This window comes from Peromyscus leucopus, chromosome 9 (assembly GCF_004664715.2).
Source record: "Peromyscus leucopus breed LL Stock chromosome 9, UCI_PerLeu_2.1, whole genome shotgun sequence".
NCBI lineage: Eukaryota > Metazoa > Chordata > Mammalia > Rodentia > Cricetidae > Peromyscus > Peromyscus leucopus.
In genome coordinates this window covers 43,770,957-43,796,483 of record NC_051070.1, presented here as the reverse complement: position 1 = coordinate 43,796,483, position 25,527 = coordinate 43,770,957, and the positions used below count along the sequence as shown (strand labels likewise).

The following is a 25,527-nucleotide window of genomic DNA, read 5'->3' as shown; positions in this document are numbered from 1 at the left end:
GTTCAAGCCTTTTGTTTACATTACCTTAGTTAAACTTTCCAATGGACCCAGGGCTATGAAAAGTGCCTGGCCAGGCAAGGACTGTTCTAGAAAGTGAACGGCAGAAGCTGCACTATCTCCAGTTCCCTGATCCTTGGCCCCAAGTTCAACTGCTTCCACAGTTTGCGGCTATAGCTTTCTACTCCTGGTCCAGCTGTCGCTCTGCACTTGAGTGGCTCCTGCTTCTGGTCTTTGGTCTTAACTTGATATGTCAACTTTTCTACATCCAGGCTTCAAAGGACCATCCAAACCCAACTGCCACGGGGCTGTGCACTTGTGTGTCTGACTCTTCTTTCTCAGGTAACAGGTTAATTTCAGTGTGCAGAAAGAATGCATTTTCAATGCAGGACAAGTATGCTCATGTGAGTAAGAACAGAGCAAGAGTCTTCCCCATGTTTTAAATAACAGATACATAGCATCTTAAATTATCATATAGTCAGCAATTTTAGACATTGAATATAATACACTGTATTACAATGCAATGTGGTAGGCTTCCATTTAAGGAACAAAAATAAATTTCACATGAAAAGATTTATTTTGATTCACATAAAATACACTTAGCATAAATGTAAACTGCAGCACTATAGTACTCAAAACAGAGAAGCTTGGAAAGGGCACGTCTCCTCTGTCCACAGCAGTCAAAGGAAAGGCGTTACAGTCACTCATCGTCCCCTCGCTGTCTCAGATTCCGAGATCTCCCATTTTCAATTCTTCGCTTTTTGAAGACTGGAGCCACCCCATCTGCTGCAACTCCCAGAGAAGAGACTGTTTTCTCTTTAAATACCACTTTGATTTCTCCAGCAGCGGCTTCTGAAGTTGACAGATATTCGCTCTCAGTGCTTGGAAGTTCCAAATCGACCTCTTCCCTGGAACAGAAAGAAAACTAAACTCTAACCTGACAGATTAAGATAAATATTGGATATAGACCACGAGCCACTGAAGCACCTTCTCAATGGATCAGAAGCTGGTCACCGGGGACACTACGCTGTCCTGTTTTGGCTTTTTTGGGACAGGGTCTCATGTAGTCCTGGCTCACCTTGCAGCCCCTAATGTCACCTTGAGTTCCTGAGCCTCTGGCCTCTGGCCTCCAGACCTCCAGTCCTGGGGTAGCTGTGTACTGCCTAGCTCTAGGTGATTTAAAATACTGATTTTAGTCTCAACACACTGAACTCTGACTGAGGTGGACATGTGCCAGGACAAGTCTCATTTGTTCTATTTCTGCTGCACCAAGGACACAGCATCTTAGAAAACACTCTGCTCATACATGACATGAAGCATAAACAGGTAACAGGGAAGCTGTGGAGACCGATTTTGCCATGGACTGACAGAGATTCTGAAGGTTTACATAACACAAGATGGAAAGAATGGAATCTTAATGTCCTATTGTGGAACACTCATTGAACTATTTGCCTAGCATCTTTTTATTCTGAGAACTAGCCCTCCAACTATCCACGTGGTAAGTCATAAAAAATCTGGCTAGACCAGGAATCAGTTCCCTGCTTAACATGAGCCCACCAGTACCCTCTCCCCCAGACCAATGGGTCTCAACTTTATTAATGCTGTGACCCTTTAATATAGTTCCTCATGTTGTGGTGACCCCCCTAATCATAAAATTAGTTTCACTGCTACTGTTAGGAATCTTCAGTAAATATCTGTGTTTTCCAATGGTTTTAGGCGACCCCTGTGAAAGGGTCATGCAACCCCCAAGGGGTTATGACCCGCATACTGAGGATCACTGCCCTAGGTAGTCAACTAGTCTATGAAAGACCATCATATTCAGTAATAGAGAGTAAAGCAGGCAAACAGAGAAAGGCAGAGATGGGAGATGAAGAATCTCATTTGTTTTGACAATGTGCTTCCCCCCTTTAGATCTTATTTTTTATGTATGATAGATGTTTTGCCTGCATGTATGTCTGGAGATCACATGTGTGAAGTGTCCACAGAAGTCAGAAAGGAGATGTCAGATCCTCTGGAACTAGAGTTACAGTTGGTTGTTAGTTATCACGTGGATGTTGGGAACTAAACCTAGGTCCTCTTCAAGAGCACTAAGTACCCATAACAACTTAAGGAATCTCTAAATAAATAAAAGCTTTTATTTTATTTTATGATAGCTACACTTGGTGTCTTCTGTACACCAGACACTGCATGAGGCAGCTGGAGTAGAAAGACTTTCCTCGTACTCTGGCTCTTCTGTAATATCTGTTCTCTTCTTCCCAGTATCAGCATCAGCATCAGCATTTGTTTTATTAGCCTTTCCTTTAGGAACCACTGAGTTCAGGTATGTTCATTCAGAATTACTAGTGATGAGCTTGACAGTAAGAGCCGGTCCATGATAAAAGTTAACCAGGACTGCTTTAGCTGTTATTAAATTTAAATTTAATTTAATTTAAACTAGGTTAGTGAGTTTGAGGCCAGTCTGATCTACTTGAAAAATCTAAATAAATAAAGAAAATAAGGAAAAAAAAGAAAGAAAGAAAGAAAGAAAGAAAGAAAGAAAGAAAGAAAGAAACTCTGTCAATCTACTTATGAAGCTGGAAACAATCCATCACATATTAACACTGCTTGGTGTTTTGGAATTTTTTTTTTTTTAACACTGTAAAGGTGTCTCTGCCTAAGGGGCCTTCTGATTGGTTTAATAAAGAGCTAAATGGCCAATAGCTAGGCAGGAGTGAATAGGTGGGACTTCCAGGCAGAGAGAGAAACCGGGAGGAGGAATATAGGTGTGTGATTTCGCCAGCAGACTCGGAGCAAGTCTGATGTGCTATACCAAGAAGAGGTAACCGAGCCACGTGGCAGAATGTAGACTAAAAAATATGGGTTAACTGTTATAACAGCTGGTTGGGAAAAAAGCCTAAGCTAAGGCCAAGCTTTCATAATTAATAATAGGTCCCCAGGTCTTTATTTGCAGACTGGTGGTCCAAAGATAATCCGACAAGAAAGCTTGCTATGGCCTAGTTAGCCTGAAATTTAATTAGCATTAGAAAGATGTATCAATTTTGAAATAGGAGATGCTGACTTAGGACAATTATTAGACATGACGCTGACACTCTGAACAAAGCATGCTTTCACAGGCCCTCCTTCCTTTAGCTCCCCCTCTCTCCTGCTGTCTCAGGCTTCGGCTGTAACCTCTCCCCCAGTCTCTTCTCCTTGCTCATGGAGCAGATGTCCTTTTGTCCACCCCAAATCCTTTCTCATATTAGACATAAGTGGGTGTAAAACCATCCTCCTGATTGAAGTGACAAGAACAGTAACTCCCGTGGATAGGCATCAATGTCCTTGTCATAGCTGGGGAGTAAAGCCTGGTATACAGAGTTGCCCGGTACTTGTATTATTCTCCTATGAAAAAAGTACAGCCTTCTCATGAAAAAGCAGGGTGTAGTTTGGGTTTTGATAGCTTTTTGAGATAAGAATCTCACTCTAGTCCATGCTTTTGAAGATAATCTTGCCTCTGTTTCCCAAGGTGCTATAGATGTGCACCCCACCCTCAGCCAAGAATTTTAATAAGAACTAATTCACTATAAAAGTACATAAAAAGCATCCATCCTACACTATCCTTCCAAAGCAGTGTTTTAAAGAATATCTACTTCATCCACACACCTTTCCCCCTTCACCTGGAAGGTTCCTTTAAAGGCTTAAAAAAAATACTAAAATGCATGCCAAGGAGCGATTTTTACTTACCTGGTAAAATAAATGCCTCTAAAAAGAAAACTCATTTAGGCAGTTAAAGCAGTAAAACAAATCAGGTAACATCTTTAGTACAACTGTGTTAAACTGTCGACAAACTACAGAGCTGCTGGTGGCAATGGCTTTACCAGAGGTCACGGCAGTATGCAACAGGTGTCAACTAGTGTTTGGAAGGTCAACCCACCAGGGACTCCGTGATGGGGAGCCCCACCTGGCAAGGCTGGGGGGTCATTGACTGTGAATGACTGGTTGTTTCCTGTCTGTAACTTTCTCATGTACCACCATTTTACCTCCTCACAAGGAACAGCTGTGGGGTTCTTTCCACAGCCCACTGGGAATGTGTTTTACATCGTTGGGCACATATACTTGTGGGTGGTCAGGAAGATGACTTCTCGTTGGGCTGTGTAATTTTGACAGATGGACGATATGTTAGGATGTGCTTCATGGCTGGGTCTGCTGTCCCACAGAGACTGTGGACACTTAGAAGTCTGCTTTGTTCCTTTAGCTCAGAATAACATGAGAAAACAACAGTTTCTCCCCAGTCTACAACAAGCTACATACATTTTGCTGATTTGAAACCTCAGAGCAGTTTCAAACTAGACTGAATGTTTCTGTAAATGGGTCATAACTTCAAAACTTTACAGAGATGCACAAGGTCAGAGTTGCAGACGTCTAACCAAGGTTATTAACACAAAGCAATGTAAGATACGATGCCAGTTCTCTGATTGCTAGTCTGGTTGATAAGACCCGGCCCTCCGTGCAGATCTCTCTGCAGCCTGTCTCATCTGGCACGCTGCTCCCGGCTTCAGGTCACATCTTACACCAGGAACCTTGAAAATGGGCATTGCCATGGTTACTCTCCCCCTCAGATTTAGCCTTTCTACATTTTTTATTACAAAAAGTTTGTTGTAAATGTGTGTAGGGAGATGGAGGGAGAGCTGAGAAGGATTAGAGCTGAAAGATTTAGAACTAGGGTAGAACAATAAAGAGGTGGGACTGGAACAGCACGTATGTGAGTTTTTCTGTAACCCTCAGATCAGAAAAATCTAAGTTCCTTTCACTTTGCTGCGGCTTCTGCCCTACACCCTGGAGGTGGCATTCGGAGCTGGACTCCAAGGCCACCAATAATCAACTCTCTGCTGATGAGAATCTGAGCTTAAAAACTCTGCAGTATAGAGTCAGGTATAGCAGTATGTTAGCACCTGTTAGTACCAGCAGCCATGAGGTGGGGCCCGATTAGGAGTTCAAGGCTAGCCTGAGGCTACATCAGACTCAAAAACACCAAATCAAACCAATCAATCAACAAACCAACCAGAACAAAATCTACACTCATATAAAAAAACACTGTCAAGTACTTACTGTATAGTAGGACACTTCAAGAGAATAAGAGAGCAAAAGCTTTTTCTTTGCCTTTAAACACATTCTATAGCTAAAGTATCTTACAAAGTATTTACTGCAAGTATTTGGTTTTGTTTTTTTGGATAAAAAATGATGAGAATATGAATGTGGTCATACTTTGGTAGGAAACAAAATAATCACTTGAAAAAATCACTAACTTGTTTTAAAACAACCACTGTTTCATCTTTTAAAATTAAAAACATTCTAGAACTGTAAGAAAGAGCTACACTTCTGAGCAGCACAGGAGACTTGAGATTCTTGAGGGCAATGGGCTGAGGTGATTGGACACAGCAGTGGATGACCTCGTAGGTACTTACTGAGACTCGGCCTCTTGTTTAATTTCTTGCCATTCCCCATAAGGGTTCGTTGATTTCTTAGGAGTTTTGTTAGGAGTTTTGGATTTTTCTTCGTTTGTATTTGATGGGTTCTGTTTTGGGGTACTTTTTTCTTTTTGTATTTCTGGCTCAGTTTTTTTCTCAGTACTTTTATTTTTTTCCTGAAATGCAAAGGCCAATAAACAACACACTTCAAGTAAAACCACAGTAGTCAATCCCCAAATTTCTTTAACTTCTTTAGAAAGTCTTATAATAATAATAATGATGATGATGATGATAATAATAATAATAATTCACTTAATGGTTTAAGTTTTCACATAACACAATAAATGTACATGGAAGAACTTAATCAGGTTTTTCATTATGTATAAAACTTTAATGCATTATGTTTAATGATGTTTTAAAAAAATGTACCATGACGGTATATAAAGGCAGTGGTGGTGCGTGCCTTTTACCAGCACTCTGAAGGCAGAGGCAGGAGAGTATCTGTGAGTGCGAGGCCAGCCTGGTCTACAGAGCAAGTTCTAGGACAGCCAGGGCTACACAGAGAAACTGTCTCAGGGATGTGGGAGGGGTGGGATTAGCATAACTGCCCCATGGGACAGAAGCAGTCCCCACAGAAGTCCTGGGGCTGGTTCTTTACGACATTATCTTCATTGGGCTAAGAAAGCCCTTTAACCCATTTTCCACACTTTAGTGTGTCCACTACACGTGTACTGGGTTTTCAGCCTCTTTGCAAATTACACATCAATGGGTAGCTTGCTTGGAATTTCTTTTGTATTCTACAAATGGCTCTTAACTCATCTCCTATGTAGCCCAGGCTGGACCTGAACTTCTAATTTTTCCATCTTAGCTTCCCAAGTACTAAGACCAACAGAATATGTCACCATGCTCAGCAACATGATTTTCTTGTTCCCTTTTCCCTAGACTGGGTCTCACTGTGTTGCCCTGGCTGACCTGGAATTCCCTGTGTAGATCTGCTGGCTTCAAACTCAGAGCGTTTGCCTGTCTTTGCTTCCCAAGTGCTGGGATGGAAGGTACATGCTTCCACATCCCCAGACATGATTTTCATAATAAATCCTCTGGCTTTTACTCTTGTTAGCTCCAAAATCAATGATCTTGACCTTCACTGTTTCAGCCACCTAGTATTAAAATACTGAGCTGTAGTCTGGAGATGTAGCTCAGATAGTGGAGTGCTTGCCTATCATGCAGAAGGCCTGGGTTGTTCAATTACAAGCACAGCATACACTGGGCAGGTGGTATATTACAGTAATTCTATCATTTAGGTGGAGGCAGGAGGATCAGAAGTTCAAGGTCTTCTTTGGCCACAAAAGAGGTTCAAGGCCAGACTGGGCTAGAGACCTTGTCTTAATAAAAAATACCCTCCCCCAAAAACCCCAAACAAGCAGAAAACCACCCTCACATCATTTATTTATTTATTTTTAATTAATTAATTAGTGTGTGTGTGTGTGTGTGTGTGTGGGTGTGGTTTTTTGAGTCTCTGTGTAGTTTTGGTGCCTGTCCTGGATCTCGCTCTGTAGACCAGGCTGGCCTCGAACTCACAGAGATCCGCCTGGCTCTGCCTCCTGTGTGCTGGGATTAAAGGCATGCGCCACCACTCCCTGCAAAGCTCCTTACTCTTAATAATATTCACTTATTTAGAAATGAGACAACTTAGGCTAAAAGGTGAAGGTAAAGGTCAGTAAGAGGGCCCAGAGGCTAAGGGCACTTACCACATAAGTTTAAATAACTCAGTTCAATCACTAGAATCCACATGTATTAGTTTTGCTTGAGGCCATGGGAGTATACAGCAGGTGACACTAGTGTTCAACAGGTGGACCCACCAGATGATGGGAAGCCCCACTTGGCAAGGACCATGGGATCACTGACTGCAAATGACCAGTTGCTCCTGTCTGTAATTTATCTCATGTGCCACTACATTTCTTCCCTAAGAACTGCTATGGGTGTTTTCCCACTGCTTGTGTGTTTATCTCATGTATATATTCAATCTATTGGGCACACTTATAGCTGTGGATGGTCAGGAAGATGATTTCTGCTTAAGTTGTATAATTCTGATGAATAAAAATACTACTAGAATATTTTTTATAACTGACCCAGGAAAGCAACAGTATTCTCAGTCACAAAGACAGTTAATTTTAGACTTTAGAACAAATTCAAAACAGACTAGCTACCCTTGCAGAGACAAGTTCCCAGGTGTTTATTGCTGAATCAAGATGGGACAGGAATGAAGCAACTTTGGTAGACATAATCCCTGCAGTACTGACTTTCTGCATGTACCCTACCACCTGAGGTTCAGCCAACTGTTTACTGGTTAAGTCCTAAATTACAATGTCATCTTCTGTCTGGGAACCCTGACCACTTACAGCTATGTGCACGGCCAAGTGTTACTCACTGGCTGGTCAGTGTGACCTCCCTAGCCTGAAAGAAACCGTGTGACTTCTCATGTGTTATGAGAATGGGTCGGACCCTGTATATGCAACTTGTAATTGTCCAGAGTTTGGCTGTTAAGAAAGTGTGTGTGTGTGTGTGTGTGTGTGTGTGTGTGTGTGTGTGTGTGTGCTGAAAAGGAGATGTAGCTGAGTCTGCAGAGGTGAAGTGACAGAGATGTAAGAAGTGTGAGAGTAGTGTGAGTGAGAGAGTAAAGAGTGAGGGAATGGTCTAGTAGTGTGTGAAGGAATTTAACAGAGTAGAGAGAAGAAATGTGTGTAGAAGAGAGATGTGGAGCTAATGTAATAAAGAGATGTAACTGTATATAAAAATATATGGCTGTGCAAGAAGAGATGTATGTATTTAAAGAGAGAGAGAGATATAGCTGTATGTAAAGAATATAGCTGTGTGGAGACAGATTTCCAGAAAGAGACTTTTTAAGATGAAGTAAAAGAGAAAATTACCACCAGAATGCGTGTTTTCTTCCTAATATCCCTTTGGTAGAATAAAGTCCAGCCCTCACCGCATTTGTGGATTTTTCTGCATACCCTCGTGCTGCCTGGAGGCTGGCCCCTCACAGGCAGTGGTATTGTTTACCACTGCTAAATCATGACCAAAAACAACTTGGGGAGGAAAGGGCTTATTGGGCTTCCATGTCCCATTCACAGCTGATCACCCAGGGAAGTCAGGGCAGGAACCATGGAAGAAAGCTGCCTACTAGCTTGTCCCCAGGCTCATGTTTATCTACTTCTTAGACCTCTCAGGACCACCAAACAAGAGGTGCCACTCCTCATAGGGAGCTGAGCCTGCCCCTTCATTAATCAGCAATTAGGAAAACACCATGAAGCTAAGCCACAATGGGGAAGGCATATCCTCAACTGAAGGTCCCTCCTCCTAGGCGACTCTAGCTTGTGTCAAGTTGACAAAACCTAGTAAGCACATAACTGTGGAAGGAGAGAACTGACTCCAAAGTCGTCCTCTGACTTCTAGAAGTACGTCCTAACCACACACATACACAATAATAATAATCAAAATATAAATAAATGGCATGATGATTTCATTTTTTTGCTGGTTCCTATTTTTTTGTAGTCATATTCCTCATAGAAAACAAAAAGCTAACCTTCTTATGAAATGAGTTTATTTCTTATTCAAGACCAATCTACCCACCTCTTCTTATTGATGTCTTTTCTTCTTTCTTTGGATTCCCTCTAAAAGTCTATCACAGTCAATACTTAGCCATCAGGTTTCAATCCATTTTCTTTTTTTAAAGAAAAGGTGTCACCAAGTAGCCCTGGCCAGCCTGGGACTTGGTATATAGGCCAGCTGGCCTCAAACTCAGAGATCTGTCTGCCTACCTCCCAAGTGCTGTGATTAAATGTGAGTGCTCAACTTCTATTTTTTAATGTCTTAGCCAAACCATACCTAAAGTATAAACTACTTTTTTTACTCCCTGTGAGTTCTGCTACTCAAAACAGCTGGTTGACCTTTTAAAAGGGCACTGAGAACTCCTAACTGCTACATTCAATGGACAAACTTCTTTCCTCCTTTTCTACTTCCTTAAAAAAAATTAAACTTCTTGCCGGGCAGTGGTGGCACACACAGTGGTGGCAGATCTCTGCGAGTTCAAGGCCAGCCTGGTCTACAGAGAGAGATCCAAAACAGGCTCCAAAGCTACACAGAGAAACCCGTCTCCAAAAAAAAAAAAAAAAAAAACAACGAAAAACAAAACAATAAACTTCTTATAAATTTCATTTTTACTATTTATGTGTGTGTGTGAATGTATGTGGTTGATATATTGTGCACCCCAATAAACTTATCTGGAGGTCAGAGAACAGAACAGCCATTATATTAAACATAGAGGACGGGAGGGCGATGGTGGCGCACACCTTTAATCCCAGCACTCGAAGAGGCTTTTAAGCTTTTAGCAGCAGTTCAGCTGAGATCCATTCGTGAGGACTCAGAGGCTTCCAGTTCGAGGAAACAGGATCGGCTGAGAAGTTGGTGAGGTGAGAAAGCTGTGGCTTCTCTGATCTTTCAGTGTTCACCCCAATACCTGGATCTGGGTTTGTTTTTATTAATAAGACCTTTTTAGATTCATGTTACGTGTGTGTGTGTGTGTGTGTGTGTGTGTGTGTGTGTTGGTAAGCATGAAGTCAAAGGACAACTTGTAGGAGTCAATTCTTTCCTTCCGCCTCTACCATGTGGGACTCAGGGACTAAACTCAGGCCATCAAGTGCCTTACTGCCAAGCCATCCCCATAGCCCTTTTAAAACACACACACACACACACACACACACACACACACACACACACCCAACTACTTTGGTTTTTGTTGTTTCGTCTCCAGGTTTTGTGCATGTTCTCGAGCATGTATGTGTGTGTATGTGTACATTTGTGTGTGGGGTGGGGTGTGTGGAGGATGAGGTTTGACTAGGGTACAAAGGTCAGACGATAATGTGGGAAACAGTAAGTTCTCTCTTTCCAACATGGCGTCCTGGAGCTAGAACTAACGTTCTCTGGCTTAGAAGCAAGCATCTTTACCGGCTGAGCCACCTCTCCAGCACAGCAGACCTAACTCTTGATGCAGTCTCCATGTTGGCATTCTGGAACACCTCTTGTCCCCCACATCTGTCCTCACACCCCCACAAGTGACCTTAAATGAATGTTTATTGTCCAGTTATTCTCCTTCGCTAGCTCTCCTACACTGAGATTTAAAGTACTGCTAAGTAGTTCCTACTTATTACCTTTCTATTTCTCGTCTGTCACTGGCCAAACAGCTTTCTGAATGTCATTGGAGCTTCTTAAAGTTACAAGGTTTAAGGCCAGGTGTAATAAATGGCACATGCTTTAATCCCAGCACTCCTGAAGCAGAGGCAGGTAGAGCTCTTGGTAATTTGAGGCCAAGCCTGGTCTACATAATGAGTCCCAGGCCAGTCAGGGCTACATATTGAGGTCCCATCTTTAAAAAAGTTAGAGAGTTTAAAATAGGTTCTGAAGGATAAATGGTACAATCATTTATCCAAATGCAAATACAGTTGACCTCACCCTTAATTTGAGTGATTCATTTCAAGATCTCCAATGGACACACGCCTAAATACACTCCAACGGATTTCATCATGACATTCAGAAGGACATACAATTTAAAAACTATGAATTGCTTTTTCTGGATTTCCTGTTTCCTATTTTCGGCTATGAGCTGGCCAGGAGTAAAAGAAACCATGGAAGATAAACCTGACAAATGTCTGTAAACAGTGAAGCAAGAACCTACCTTAAACTTGATTACTAGTTTCTTCGTTTCCACAGAGGCCTCTCCTGCTTTCTTCTGTTCGCCATCAGAATCACTGTGAGAATCTGACGATTTGGAGTCTTCTAGGGTGTCAGGTGACTTTTCATTCTCCTTACTTGACGGCACATCACCAGTGTGTGGAATGAAATCATCAGGTTTTTCCCATTTGGATTCTGCTCAACACATTTTAATAACTGTATTACTTATTTAGCAATACTTCTTAGCAATACAATACTTTTTTTATCATGTAGAATTATTAAATACATTATACACACATACACACACATATACACACTTTATCAAGAAAAGAGCTCAAAAACCTCTCATTTTTTTTTATTATTCAGAAAACAGGACAATCTGCATTTACTAACTCAAACCCTAGATGAGGTGCGTGGGCAGTGGGTGATAGTTTTAAAAATCTCCAGTTTACCTGAAAACAATTTCAAGAAACATACTGAGAATGACTTTACAGAGCATTTCCTGAAACTTACCACAAAGATTGCCTGGGTTCTTGCAATCGTGATGAACTGAATACATGACTTTCCCAGTAAAGGAATCCCAACTGGCTGAACTCTACCGCCATCTACTGTTCACTGGGCATCTAGAGACATTCAAGTCTTTCTAATTGTCTGTCTCTACTTTTAGTTTAGTGAAAAGGAGAGAAACTATACAATTTGTTATCCAACTGAGACAATCTTAAGAGTGAAGGAGATTAGGAGACAGAGGCAGGATGATTTCTGTGAGTTCAAGACATGACTGGTCTACTTGGTGAATTCCAGACCAGCCAGGGCTACAAAATAAGACCCTGTCTAAACAAGTAAACAAGAGAGAGTGTGACTGCTCACTGCACCCATCAGGGTGAACTCCGCCCAAGCCCAGAGAACACGTCCTCTTTCTGAAGAATGACCACAGGCTCAGTGACTTCACTGGTAATAAGCTGTGCATCCAAGTTAGGTTTGTATTATTATAAAGTCCTATCACATTAACAGGCTGTATGATCTCTATAAAGACCCAGTACTTCACTTCTATGGTACAGAAACACTGCTCTCACTCTGCAGAATGCGTATCTGTTTGAAAGGGTAAAGACCATTTCTTCCTAAAAGACGCACTATAGGGCTCTGGGAAATAAGACTTAGAAACACAGACAAGAGCCAGGCTGATGGCAGCAAGTTAAGTGTGAGGCCTGACAAGGAAGGATGCCCAGTGGTACTGGCTGAGAAACCTGAGGGTATTTCATTGAAGGAACTTCAACTACCCAAATGGCAACATTACTTTATTGCTCATAGTCATAAATATCAACATGAACATGGTCAAGTTTTAATATTGTCTGGGCCCCCAGTTCTTTCTGTTCTTCAGTCCTGTTGTTTATATACCTGAACATATGATGTATGCTGGGAGAAACAAGAAATTATTTATAAGAAACAAGAAATTATTCAGTAAATAAAAAAATTATTTATTGAAGACCAGCTGGATATGGTGGCCGAGTCTTGTAATTGAAGCCCTTGGGAGACAGAGGCAGGAGGACCAAGACTTCAAGGTCCTACTCAGCCAACTACTGAGTTGGAGGCCAGGCTGAGATAGTCTCAAAAAGCCAGAAAAGGAACACCAAAAACTGAACTGAAGGGTGGTTATATGAGAAACTCTGTGGTTTTCTAAGACTTTCTGTACTTTTTTCTTCTTTGTGTGACAGGGTCTCATGTATCCCAGACTCCTCATCTGAGGATGTACTTTGAACCCAGTCTTCCTGACTCCACCCATCATGGGTTTACAGGCATGTTTGATTACACCTGTTTTTTATTTTTTGAAGTGTATGGTATATGCCTGTAGGTGTCCATGTATGTGGGGGTGTGCTTGCCTCTGTTTTTGCATGTCGAGGCTAGAGGACTACTTCCGGTACATTTCCCCATCAATTCTCCACTTTATTTATCTTTCAGGGTATTGTCTCTCACTGAACCTAGACTGGCCACCCAACAAACCCTGGGATTTGCTTGTCTCTGCTCACCCAGTGTTAGGGTTACAGGTGCTTGCTTCCACATCTTGCTATAGGGGTGCTGGGGATTTGAACTCAGGCCTTCATACTTGGACAGCAAGCACTTTACCCAACAAGTCATTTTCCTAGTCCCATACCCAGATTTATGGAATGTTACAGACTGGACCCAGGACTCTGTACATGCCGGGCAAACACTCTACCAATTAAACAACATCTCTAATACAAGGTTTTTGTTTGTTTTGTTTTTCAAGACAGGGTTTCTCGTGTAGCTCTGGGTGTCCTGGAAGTCACTCAGTAGATCAGGCTGCCCTCTAACTCAGACATCTGCCTGCCTCTCGAGCAGTGGGATTAAAGGTGTGTGCCACCACCATCCAGCTCAGTTTTGTTTGCTTTCTTTTTATTCTTTTTTTGGTAACTGGAGGGACAGCCGTGGGTGCTGGGAACTGAACTCTGATATTTTTGGTTGTGAGCCTAGCCTTTTAACAGCTGAGCTATCCCTCCAGCCCCAGGTTTGTTGTTTTCTTTATTTAATTAACTCATTTATTTTAGGTGCATTGGTGTTTTGCCTGCATGTATGTCTGTGTGAGAGTGTTGGGTCCCCTGGAACTGGAGTTACAGACAGCTGTGAGCTGCCATGTGGGTGCTGGGAATTGAACCCGGGTCCTCTGGAAGAGCAGCCAGTGCTCTTAACCTCTGAGCCATCTCCTCAGCCCCAGTTTTGTTTTCTTAAAAGAAGAAAATGGTGAAGGTCTAGGTGTAGTTCTGTGAGAGAGCATGAGCAAGCAGGCATTAGGTCTCAAATTTGATCCTTACCACGACAAAAGTTGAACTAGGTGACAACCACAGGTACTTAGAAGGGAAATTATTACATCAATCCTAAGATCCAGTAATATTAGACAGTTAAAGATTATTTTTTAAAATTTGCAAATGCCTTATTAATTAAGAACATTAAGCAGACATAGAGAATTGGCTCAGCAGTTAATTCTTTTTTTTTTTTTTTTTGAGACAGGGTTTCTCTGTGTAACAACTCTGGCTGTCCTGGAACTTGCTTTGTAGAGCAGGCTGATCTCAAACTCAGAGATCCACCTGCCTCTGCCTTCTGAGGCTGGAGTTAAAGGCATAGTCACCACCGCCCAGCTCAACAGTTCATTTTATTGCTCTCACAGAGTACCAGGGTGGTTCAATTCTAGCACCCACACGGTGACTCAAAACCATCCATAACTACGGTTCCAGGAAATCTGATGCTTTCTTCTGGCTTCCTTGGGCACCAGGCTCACATATGGTGAGCATAAATCCATTTAAAAAAAAAAAGAGTAACATTGATGCATAGTACATTTTATAAATAGAAATCTTTTAAGTATCCCTTATAAAAGATAGTATATAATACCTGGTACAGAAATGATTATTATATTACAGTTTCCAAGTCTGGATGATATATTGTCTCACATGCAGTTTTGGGTAGTTTTAAGTTAAAATAATCAAAGATAACACTCACCTCCTGTTTCTGTATTATAATAATAGGTGTAACCGTCTTCACTTAAGCCCTCTACCCAAATGGCCTTTGCTGCTGTCTAATAGGAGGGAAAAAACAGTACACTGAGAATAATGACAATAGCTAGCTACTGAATAACTAAGGCAAATGTGGCTATCCTTTCTTTCTTTTCCACCTGGCACCTGCGAGTCGAGAGCGGTGATAAAGATCATGCAGCACAGCCTGCTTTTCTAGTCACCACTAACTTTCAGACAGAGCATGTCTCATCTCTCTAAGCCAGGAATCCAGCTGGACAGACATGTAAACAAGAAACAACTACAACTGACTAACAATATGTATCCTAAAGAGGGTTTTTTGATAGAGCTATTCCTGTTCCTTCTCTACCCAGCCTTCTAACAGAAGGATTATAGGAAGAAGGAGGCCAAGCTGGGGGTTGAAGAGAACTGCTTATTTGGAAATAAATTTGCTTAACAAAACTCCACAAAAAGCTAGGAGCCACCAGAATTTGTTTAGCACAGGGGTAGAATGCTGGCTATTCACAAAGCCCTAGGAGCAATCCCTGGTACACAAACCCGACCAGCTACCCAACTCTGAACTCTGAACTTGCCCACCCTAGGAGGCAATCACTTAAAAGAATGAAGCAAAGACACCATAAATATGTTATAGTTACCTTTTTTAAGTTCCCTTGAAATCCTTCTGGCTTCTCCCACTGAGATGCTTAAAACAAAATATATTGTAAAATAATTTTGCTTTAAAATAAAACAAATCCCCCAAATTTAACTAGGTAAAAATCTACAAGATAGTCACTACTATGCACAAAACACTACAAAGTAGAAAAATAAAAGAAACAACATATACCCTTAGTGGTGCCGCACAGAATACATGTATTGAATGTTACATAACCGAGAAGAACGGCAGCATGGTCACGAGTTACTGAAACTTCCACAGTAATTACTAGGGCTGGGCAGGACTTTCCTCCGAGGTTAGAGAATTTCTACTTGGTAGGTGATTGTTTGACCATCTCCATGTGCTCTTTAACTCTTCTGTGAGATGCATTGCCTATTGTGGTTTAAATGAGAATGGCCCCAGAGGCTCATATATTCCAACACTTGGTGCCCAGTTGGTGAAACTACTTGGGAAGGATTAGGAAGTGTGGCCTTCTTGAAGGAGATGTGTTGCTGACGTAGAGACCTGGAGGTTTCAAAAGCCTACACCATTCCCAGTTTGCTCGCTCCCTATGCCTCCTGGTTGTGGATGAGATGCACCCCAAGTGTTTATTTCTGGTTGATTTACTGTTGAACTACAATACTCATTTCACTTAAGACTCAGAGCAAATAAATTGTTAGCAATCATTACTACTGGGCTGGGGGAATGGTTCAGCGGTTAAGACACCAGAGGCTCTTCCTGGGGACCGACCCGGTTTGGTTCTCAACACCCACATGACAGCTCACAACCATCTTAACTCCAGTTCCAGGGATCCAATGCCCTCTTTGCTCCTCCATGGACATTGCACACACATGGTGCACAAACATTAAAATATACAGGTAAGACACCCATATAAAATAGAAATTAAAAAACCCAAAAACTTATGGAGTAATAAATTCTGCCAAGGATACAAATGCTAAGACAGCACTTCAGAAGTGATGACTAACTTTAAATTCCTGGTCCTCCTGCTTCTACCTCCCAAGTGCTAGGGTTATTGATGTGTCTGCTGCTACAACTACAGCTAACTGTTTGCATGAGTTACCCCATAATTTAAATTTTTTCAGACAGGGTTTCTCTGCGTAGGCTTGGCAGTCCTGGAACTCACTTGGTAGCCCAGTCTGGCCTTGAACTCACAGAGATCCACCTGCCTCTGCCTTCCAAGTGCTAGGATTAAAGGCATGTGCCACCATGCCTGGCTAGGAACTTACAAGATTTTAATCATGACACTGATTTGCAATGAGCAGGGTATTCTTAGTGGTTTTTTTTTTGGTTGTTTTGTTTTATTTGTTTTGTCTTACTCTGTACCCCAAGCTGGCATGGATCCCACTATGCTAGTCTCTAATGTGTAGTAATCCTTCTGAATGCTGGCATTATAGGGTATATACATCATAACAAAAGGCACAATTTTCTAAGCTTTGTGGAAAAAAGGAAGTTAGTTTCTCACTGCTTAACATATGCCAATATGAAATCAATATTAACTAAAAATCTCAATACAGAAACTGCTGTGTTTTTCGATTTTCTAGTAGTTCTGTGCTTCCACAGCGTACCTCCTGTGATGAGATCGTAATAGTAACAGTGACCATCGGACGTTACTCCTTCTACCCATCTACCCTTCGAAGCGTCTTTCTTTTTCTTTTCCTTTTCCTTTTTCTTCTTCTTCTCTTTCTGTTGAGTTGATGTAGACGTGGGCTGGACAGTGCTGGTCACTGGTGATATACTTGGCTCTGAAATGTCTAGGAAAAAAGATAAAGAGGGGTAACTTTACCTTTTTAAATGTTGTATTAGCCAGAAGCCTGGCAAAGCCCAGCATAGTGACGCATGCCTGTAATTCCAGCTACTCAGGAAGCAACTATTCAGGAGGCTGAGACAGAACAACTTATGTGTTTGAGACTAGTCTAGATAACAATTTTTAAAAACAAAACCAAAGTTTGACAAGATTGTTTTTGGGAACGAAACACATTATAATAAAGTTGTCTGGATACAATCGTGGAAGACTATATAAGGGGAGTGGAAAAAAAAATTGTAGTTGTACGGGTTATTTAGTTTATTCACACATTAAAGGTCATCCTAGGGGCTGAGGAGTGTGACCCAGTGGTACCCCTACCAAGAATGCCCTGGGCTGTAGGTTTGATCTCAGCACACCAAGAGGAAAACAAACAAAACAATTTACAACTCACTCTAAAGAACAGGTATCCCTGCCCAGAGCAACGAAGGCCAGTGTTGGACAAGGGGAATCGTGTCAGAACACCGGGACACACCAACACACGAGCTACGAAGGTGAAGGTACTAAGCTGCTTCCCACTGGCTTCTCGCTTCCTCACACCCTTATAAATCCCGGGTCAAGGCGGGCAGTGGTGGTGCCCGTTCTAGTCCAGCACTCTCAGCAGAGGCCAGCCTGGACTAGAGTGAGTTCCAGGATAGCCAGGGCTACATAGAGAAGCCCTGTCTCTAGAGAAACAAAAGCCCTCTAGGTCAAAAATACCTGCAAACAAATCAAAAACAAAAAAAAACCCACGCACTAAAAATACTGTTAAATTTGACTACATGGTTACATTTTTTGTATAACAAAATGAAAAGGAAAAAAAAAGCAAAAACATAGAGGCTAGAAAAATGAAAAAAGTAACAACAAATAAGTTAATGTCCCTAATAATGACTTGTTAAAAATCAAATGTCCTAACAGAAAACATACAATTCAGAGAATGAATATTTTCTTTCACTAATATTCAAAGAAATGCAAATAAATATAGTTTCTTTTTATAGATTAATACTGAAAAGTCTGATGAATCTCCATTATCATCTATGGGTATATACATAAATGTGAAAAAAATGTTTTCATTGCTTTCTGCTCAAAAGATGGCTAATATTTCCAATGACAGTTAACAACTTTTTTATTTCTAGAAAAATGTAAATCAGATCCACCATTTGTACAGCTAGCTTGTCATCAGCTATAATATAGTACATTCATCCTTTGATACTACATGTCTTACCCAGAAGATGAACCTACAGAGGAAAATAAACACAAAAAGATACATTCATGACAGGCTGCATTTTTTTTTTGTTTTGGTTTTTGAGACAGGGTTTCAGGGTTTCCTCTTTGTAGCCCTGGCTGTCCTGGAACTCACTCTGTAGACCAGGCTGGCCTTGAATCAGAGATCTGCCCGTGTGTGTCTCTCTCTCTGCCTTCTTTTTTTTTTTTTTGGTTTTTCGAGACAGGGTTTCTCTGTGTAGCTTTGCGCCTTTCCTGGAACTCGCTTTGGAGACCAGGCTGGCCTCGAACTCACAGAGATTCGCCTGCCTCTGCCTCCCGAGTGCTGGGATTAAAGGCGTGCGCCACCACTGCCTTCTGAGTGCTGAGATTAATGGTGTGTGTGTGGGGGGGTGGTGGTGGTGGAGGGGTGTGGAGAGGGGTGTGTGTGAGAAGATCTTTAACAGACATAATACATATAATCCAAAAGGATCCCAAAGGGGCATAGTGGCTCATCTCTGTAATCCCAGCCTGCCTGACTACCTTGAGTTTGAGGCCAGCCTAGGCTACATAGTGAGCTGCAGGCTAGCCAGAGCTATATAGTGAGATTCTATATCAAAACAGACAAACCAATACCCCCACCATGGACAGGAAGATAACTGTATGTAGATTTAAAATTAATCTGTGCTGAGTATGGTGGCATACACCTTTAATCCCAGCATTTGGGAGGCCAGCCTGGTCTACAGAGAGCTCCAGGGATAGCCAGGGCTACATAGAAAAACCCTGTTTCAAAAAACCAAAAAATTCACCTTAAAATGGCACCGAAATGGAATCTTTTAATCTCTCTATATAAAATTAGTAAGTCTTCCACTAACACTTCTCCAAGATACCTACCTGATTTTTCCTCTCAAAATGCTTTATGTTCAGTTGGGTGTAATGATGCATGGCTGTAATCCCAGAACTTGGGAGCCTGTCCGACATCACATAGTGAGTTTGAGGCCAGTTTGAACTAACCAGTGAGACTCTCATTCACTAATAAATCAATGGCTTTTTGGAACCACATGCCCCTTCTTTTCCTTAAATACTAACATTTAGACTACATTAAGCTGACAACTGTTTTTATTTAATGGCAGCAATATTTTGCTTAAACCTATAATTAAGAGTTCTTTTTATTAGAGACTAAAGAGTATCATTTCACGCTGAGACATTTGGCTGGACTGAGCAGGAGGCCCTCCCCAGGGGCTTGTGTTGTATACAAGGTGCTGCTCAGGTAGCGACCGTCCGACTGCTCCAGTCTCCCTTGCTGCGGAAGACAGCTTCTCACAGTAGCTGTGGTGTTGAAGGGAGTGTCATAACCGGATAAACCACCGAGAACAAGTGGCTATTGCTATCACATGACAACTCAAGGCTCAGAAAGGGATCTTCCACGTCTCACCTCTCCCAAGAAACCTCTCTCAGAAAAAGGGGTGGGAAGGCTGTAAGAGCCAGGAGATGGAGATGGTGTAGTGTGGTGTTTTCCCCTCTGGGTACAACGTGATCACACCACCACTATCTGGAGTAGAGAGTACCCTGATCCAGTCACAGCAAGGAAAGAAACAAGCAACTGACACAGTGATGGTCAAGTACATACTGACGGTACTGGACTACTGACATTTCCCAAAAGGAGGGAGGGGACACTCAAGGGCCTGGTCCTTCTCACCTAGATTCTAGCTATTATTCCATCGTGTTCCAGCTCCCCTCCCAACAGGTGATCTTGGGAGATGCTGAAGTAAAAGGCAGTGAAGGGTTAACTGAAAAGAGCCTCCATGATGCAGAGTCTCCAAGGTAGAGACCTATGATGGGGTGTGTCTTTGATGATGTAGCTGTCCTGGGGTCATCCATGCACTTATAAGTTACTCCTCATTCATGCTGTTTAGTTAAGTCCAATAAAGTCAGTGGTTCACAAAAGCAAAAATCCAAATTGTCTGACCACCCGAACCACTACCTGAGATCAACAGTCAAGATCTACTCTATACCTGGTTGAGGAACCGGGCTCCCAGCTTGCTGGAGGCTGTGGCGCTTCAGGAGGTGGGGCCTGGCTGTCGGACTACGTGAGCGGGGGCCGCCCTCTACATTTCTGTCTACCTTCAGGCTCCGGCCTGCTCCTCTGCCTCTGGTCTGTGTCGTGGGAATAAGCTTCCATCTCAGGCACCCACCACTGTGCCACCCCAGCCAGGGTGCACCCAAACCTCTGACACTGACCCACAGCTGACAGTCTGTCCTGTACATTGTTGCTGTCAGGTTTTTTGTTACCAGAAAAGTAACTAAAACAATCTGTCATGGAGGAAAGCTCACAAAAACTTCCTACTTTAGAGCCTGAACTCAACCAGATGGAAACATCCATAACTCAAACCCTCAAAATAATCTGCAGCTTGAGGTAAAGTTGACTATTTGTCAGGAAAAGGCAACTCCTTCATTATATAGCCAATCATATAAATAGATACAACTCAGTTCTGGCCATGTGGAAAATATATAATTATAATGCAAGTTTTTTTTTTAAATTTTTTTTTAATGAGTAGCGCCTGTAACAATGAGTATCTAAAAGAGAAGCCTCAATGTTTTGGAAATGAATCATTCAGCTAGGCTGGAGCTAGGACCAGGTAATTGTAAAGGTAGTATGGTTGATATGAATAAAGGTGTCAGAAGATAAAGCATTAAAAACAAAACATGGGGCCAGCAAGATGGTTTGGTGCATTATGGCATTTGCCACTGACCTGAGTTGATTCTGGGGACCCACATGGCGGAAGGAGAAAACTGACCCTTTCAGGTTGTCCTCTGACCTCCACACATCATCAACATAAAAATAAATAAGTAAATAATATAAAAAGCAAAACAAGCCAGGCATGGTGCCTCGTGCTTTTTAATTTCCGAAGGCCTAGGTAGGAGGCTCACAAATTCAAGACCAGTCCAGGATATTCTGGGAGACTGTATCTCAACAACAAAACAACCACAACAATAGCAACAGCACAAAATATAAGCACTTCAAAGTCCACATTCTCAATGAGACTATGATACACACGAAAAGCACTAGAATATTTTCAAGTACGGAACTCCTATACGGAAACAATGAAGAGGTCCCTCAGCACGCCCCGTGATGTTCCTTTTAAAGCATCTTGCTGATATCTTACCTGACTCTAAGCCAAGCCGTTTCAGATCCTCTTGGTATGCTTTCAGGGCAGCTGCCTCCATCGCGGCAAACTCCTTGGACGCCTTTTCTTCTTCCTTTGCCTTATCCAGGCTTTTCTGTTTAATCTGTGTAAGAACACGTGAAGGTGAAGGTGAGAGATGGGGTCAGCATTCGCACAGAAAATGAACAAAGAGCCAACTGGAATTACCTCACTGATCCTCTTGGCCACATTTTCCTTGTGATTCTTTCCTCTCTCATGAAATTCAACACTCTTGAAAATGGAAAAGGGAAAGCATCATTAACCTCACAGCAAACTAATATTATGAATACAGGGCTGAAATATAAGATTAAAATGGCAGAAAATATAAAAATGATTAGTTTTAATGCAAAGTGACCCCAGAATCAAATGACACTAGTGGTCTAGGCAGATTATCGTGTTCGTCCACTAGATGTTCTCTGGTTCTTAAAATGAGCCAGGATGACCACACTAACAGGACAAAGTGTGGGGAACAACTTTCAAGAAGAAGTATGTCTCAGCTGAGCAGTGGCAAATACCTGTGAGCCGAGCACTTTGAAGGATGAGGCAAGAGAAACCTGAGTTCAAGTTCCAGGCCAGCTTAAGGTATGTGCTCAAGTAACACCCATCTCAAAACAAAAAGAGAGTATTAACAACAATAAAGCTGTCCCAAACCCAAAACCCCACCAAATAAACAAAAGCCCACGACAACAACAAAATACTACCTTTCAACATCAAATGTCCAAACTGGCTAAGCCTCTAATTTCATTTTCTGCTTTGCTATATTAGAGACATAAAGAATATCCTTGAGGACTTGGTCTTTAAAACATTAAGAAAAGTAAGTATTTAAAGAAGTCCTCCTTTGGGCAGGTTGGCTTGTGGGTCAAGGTGCTTGCCCACCCGCCTCCACCCCCAGGACCTGCAGGAACACTGTCCTTTGACCTGCGCCCCGAGGAACATGCACACCAACACATCTACACCCACCCACACACATTTAAAAAAATTCCTCACATTGTGCAAAGTGATGTAATAAACAAGGTTATTCACTGCAGCACTGTGTGGGGCAACAATCTTAGTCTGTCTGCTGGGGACTGGCTGAGTGAACTGCGTCCATTCCCACAGGCTTTTATCACAGGCAAGAAGCTCACAGCTCCCTATGTACTGACACGGAGACACCTTCACGATATACTGTTCAGTTAAAAACAAAACTGTGCTATTTGTCATCATGATGGAGTAAAATACACGCACATGGCAACAATGAAGTATAGACATGGGGGGGGAGTTAACTTTTGAAGGGCAACAGTAATTAAGTGTTGACATGGATGGCTGAGTGAGCACTGGGACCTACTTAAATAATCAGAAATTCTCAATAAATTATAGATGTCTGATGGTAAGTAATAGAAAATCCCAGAAAAATGCCTTAAAATAAATGTTGTCAATTAAATTCTGTATGACACATTAACCAAGCTATTCTAATAGACTCCTATGAATTCTTCATTAAAGTGAGAGTTTGTAAAGCAAACAATCATCTATTGTTCCTATACCGGGTTACCTACAGGTGATACACCATACAAAGAATACCATGTGAAAGGACCATTCAAAACTGATTATGGTTTGTAGTTAACAGTTAAATTACTAGATACTTAGGGAGATGCAGACAAACTTCTGGAAAGATAATTTATTTTCAGTAACTCATAAAACTGGCTTTACCGCCTAGGAACCTCCAGGGATGGGTCATTTTTTAATTTGTGTGGTTTTAAAAGCTCATGGCAGTTTTAGTAAGGGTCAGTCTAAGCCAGATAAAATATGCACACTCGTTAGCAACAACCAGTAAAGACCAAAACAAAAGAGCAATACTCCTTGAAGCCAAAGACTTCAGAGGTGATTTCCAAGTGTTTACTGAGCTGGGAACAGAGCTCAAAAGACGGCAGCATTCCTTTGTGCACCATAGTTCTGCCAAGTAAAAAGGTTATGTACTTATAAAATACCATTGCTTTTGGTTTGATTTCGTTTTGTTTTTTCAAGACGGGGTTTCTCTGCCTAGTCCTGGCTGTCCAGGAACTCACTCCTGTAAACCAGGCTGGCCTGGAACTCAGAGATCCGCCTGCCTCTGCTTCCCCAGTGCTGGGATGAAAGGCGTTCGCCACTACTTCCTGGCAAAATACTTAACTTTTTTAAACATTATTTTATGGATGTGTGCGCCTGTGTTAAGCTCAAAAGCACCACATGAGTACAGCCACCAGTGAAGGTCAGAGGAAGCTGTGGGATCACCTGGAACCCGGAGTCACGGGTGGTTACCAGCGGCCATGGGGTGCTGGGAACGGAATCCCATCCCCTCTGTAAGAGCTGTAGGTGCTTTTTTTTTTTTTTTTTTTTTTTTTTTTTTTTACTGTGGAGCCAGCTCTCCAGTTCTCACATTCTGGTTTTTAATATAGTATGTTTGTATGGGACAGATCTGAAAGGGAAGAAAGCCAGTTGACTTTTTGCTTTAAAAGTTGGAGCTAGGTCACGCCTTTAATCCCAGCACTCGGGAGGCAGAGGCAGGCGGATCTCAGTGAGTTCGAGGCCAGCCTGGGCTACAAAGGGAGTGCCACGAAAGGCGCAAAGCTACACAGAGATCTCAGAGATCTCTTGAAAAAACCAAAAAAAAAAAAAAAAAAAAAAAAAAAAGTTGGAGCTAGGCTATAAGCATAATGTGTTTTATGGTTGCTATCTTTGTATTTCTTGAGAGGGGACAATGATGGTCTTACAAATTTCTATGGAGAACAAGAAACATAAAAGAAAAAGTACGATTTTTTTTTTAAAAAGAGTCAAGGAGTTCCATAAACATGGATGAGATTACCCACTCACGTTCCATTTCCTCGAAGGCCACAGAAATAATTAGGCCTTGAAATCAAAGTTAGATTGATGAAGAGGAGAAGGACTAGCTTTCATAAGGGGAAATCAAAAAAAGAAATCTTCCTAGGTTTTGAAAAATCGGGAGCACTACCCATGAAAGTGGTTTGTAAACTGTACTTAGATCAGAAAGCAACATGTCACATGAATATTTTACTAGAAATTTCATACAGGCCTGTTGTCTGCAATCCAGCACTTGCAGTAATCACAGAATTTCTTTGGTTGTGACTTCCAGTAGTCGGCCCTGAAGAAAGGAAAAACAACTCTCAGTTGATCCAAAAATTGGAAGAGAACCGTCATGCTCTGTAAAATTTGGGATAGAAAGTTGCCCAACGGCTTTCGTCTTAGCAAAGCACTTTTATTTATCTACGCGAAGCTAAATTCCTCGTGGAACCGCTTTCCGCAAGGTAATCTCGGGCTGCTTCTCCTCCTCGCTTCTCCCAGAGAGGAAGGAGGGAAACAGAGGAAGCTATTTCCCTTTTCCCTGCTTAGCTAATTCACTTGTTTCGGGGACATCTGCGGCGTCAGCGCCGCCCGGGCCCCCGGGACGGACGGCGGGGCAGGGGCGGGACCCGAGTCCCCCGGCTGGGGCTGAAAGGGCGGCCGCGTCTTCCCCGGAGAACCGGCCCGGCAGGTCGGGCGGCCCCGGGGTGCGCAGAGGGGCGGGAGGAGGAGGAGGGCGCACGCGGCCGCCGCGCGGCTCAGGTCCGACCCGACTCACATGACCACGCCGGCTCCGCGCGTAGCCCCGCGATCCCGCTCCCCGTCTGCTCGGCCGGCGGCGGCGGCGGCGGCGAGTGCCGGGACCTCCCGGGCCTCCGCGTTTCCCCGGACCCAGGCGTTCCCGCGGCCCGGCTACGGCAGCCGCGAGGGCCCGGTCCCAGCGCGCGCGCGCACCCGCGCGCTCCGCGTCGCCGCCGCCTCCTCTTCCCCCTCCCCCAAGGGGGGCGGGGCTGGCGGCGCCCGAGAGGTGGGGTCGGTATAAAGGGGTGGAGGTCACCCAGAAGGGGACGAAAGCGCCACGGGACCGGAGCTGCTGCTGCGGGGCCGCCGCGAGGGTTCCCTCTAGCCAAGCTCCATCCCGCCGCGCGGTGCTCGCTCCTCCCGG

General features: G+C 42.8%; 1 protein-coding gene across 3 annotated transcripts; it reads right to left on the bottom strand.

Moving 5' to 3' along the window:
- Nucleotides 1–551: 551 nt before the first annotated feature.
- Nucleotides 552–25,293, bottom strand: Wbp4 (WW domain binding protein 4). 3 transcript variants are annotated; one of them, XM_028878725.2, is made up of 10 exons: nucleotides 25,141–25,293; nucleotides 24,591–24,663; nucleotides 21,717–21,779; nucleotides 21,510–21,633; nucleotides 16,925–17,110; nucleotides 15,343–15,389; nucleotides 14,676–14,751; nucleotides 11,173–11,363; nucleotides 5,439–5,617; nucleotides 552–905 (listed from the first exon to the last, which is right to left on the bottom strand). In XM_028878725.2, coding segments are annotated over exons 1-10 (1,149 nt in total). In that variant the 5' UTR covers nucleotides 25,143–25,293; the 3' UTR covers nucleotides 552–697. The 3 variants fall into 3 exon arrangements, with proteins under 3 accessions (XP_028734558.1, XP_037064261.1, XP_028734550.1); XM_037208366.1 differs by lacking the exon at nucleotides 25,141–25,293 and having other exon boundaries at nucleotides 552–922; nucleotides 24,591–25,069; XM_028878717.2 differs by lacking the exon at nucleotides 25,141–25,293 and having other exon boundaries at nucleotides 24,591–24,990.
- Between the last annotated feature and the right edge of the window lie 234 nt (nucleotides 25,294–25,527).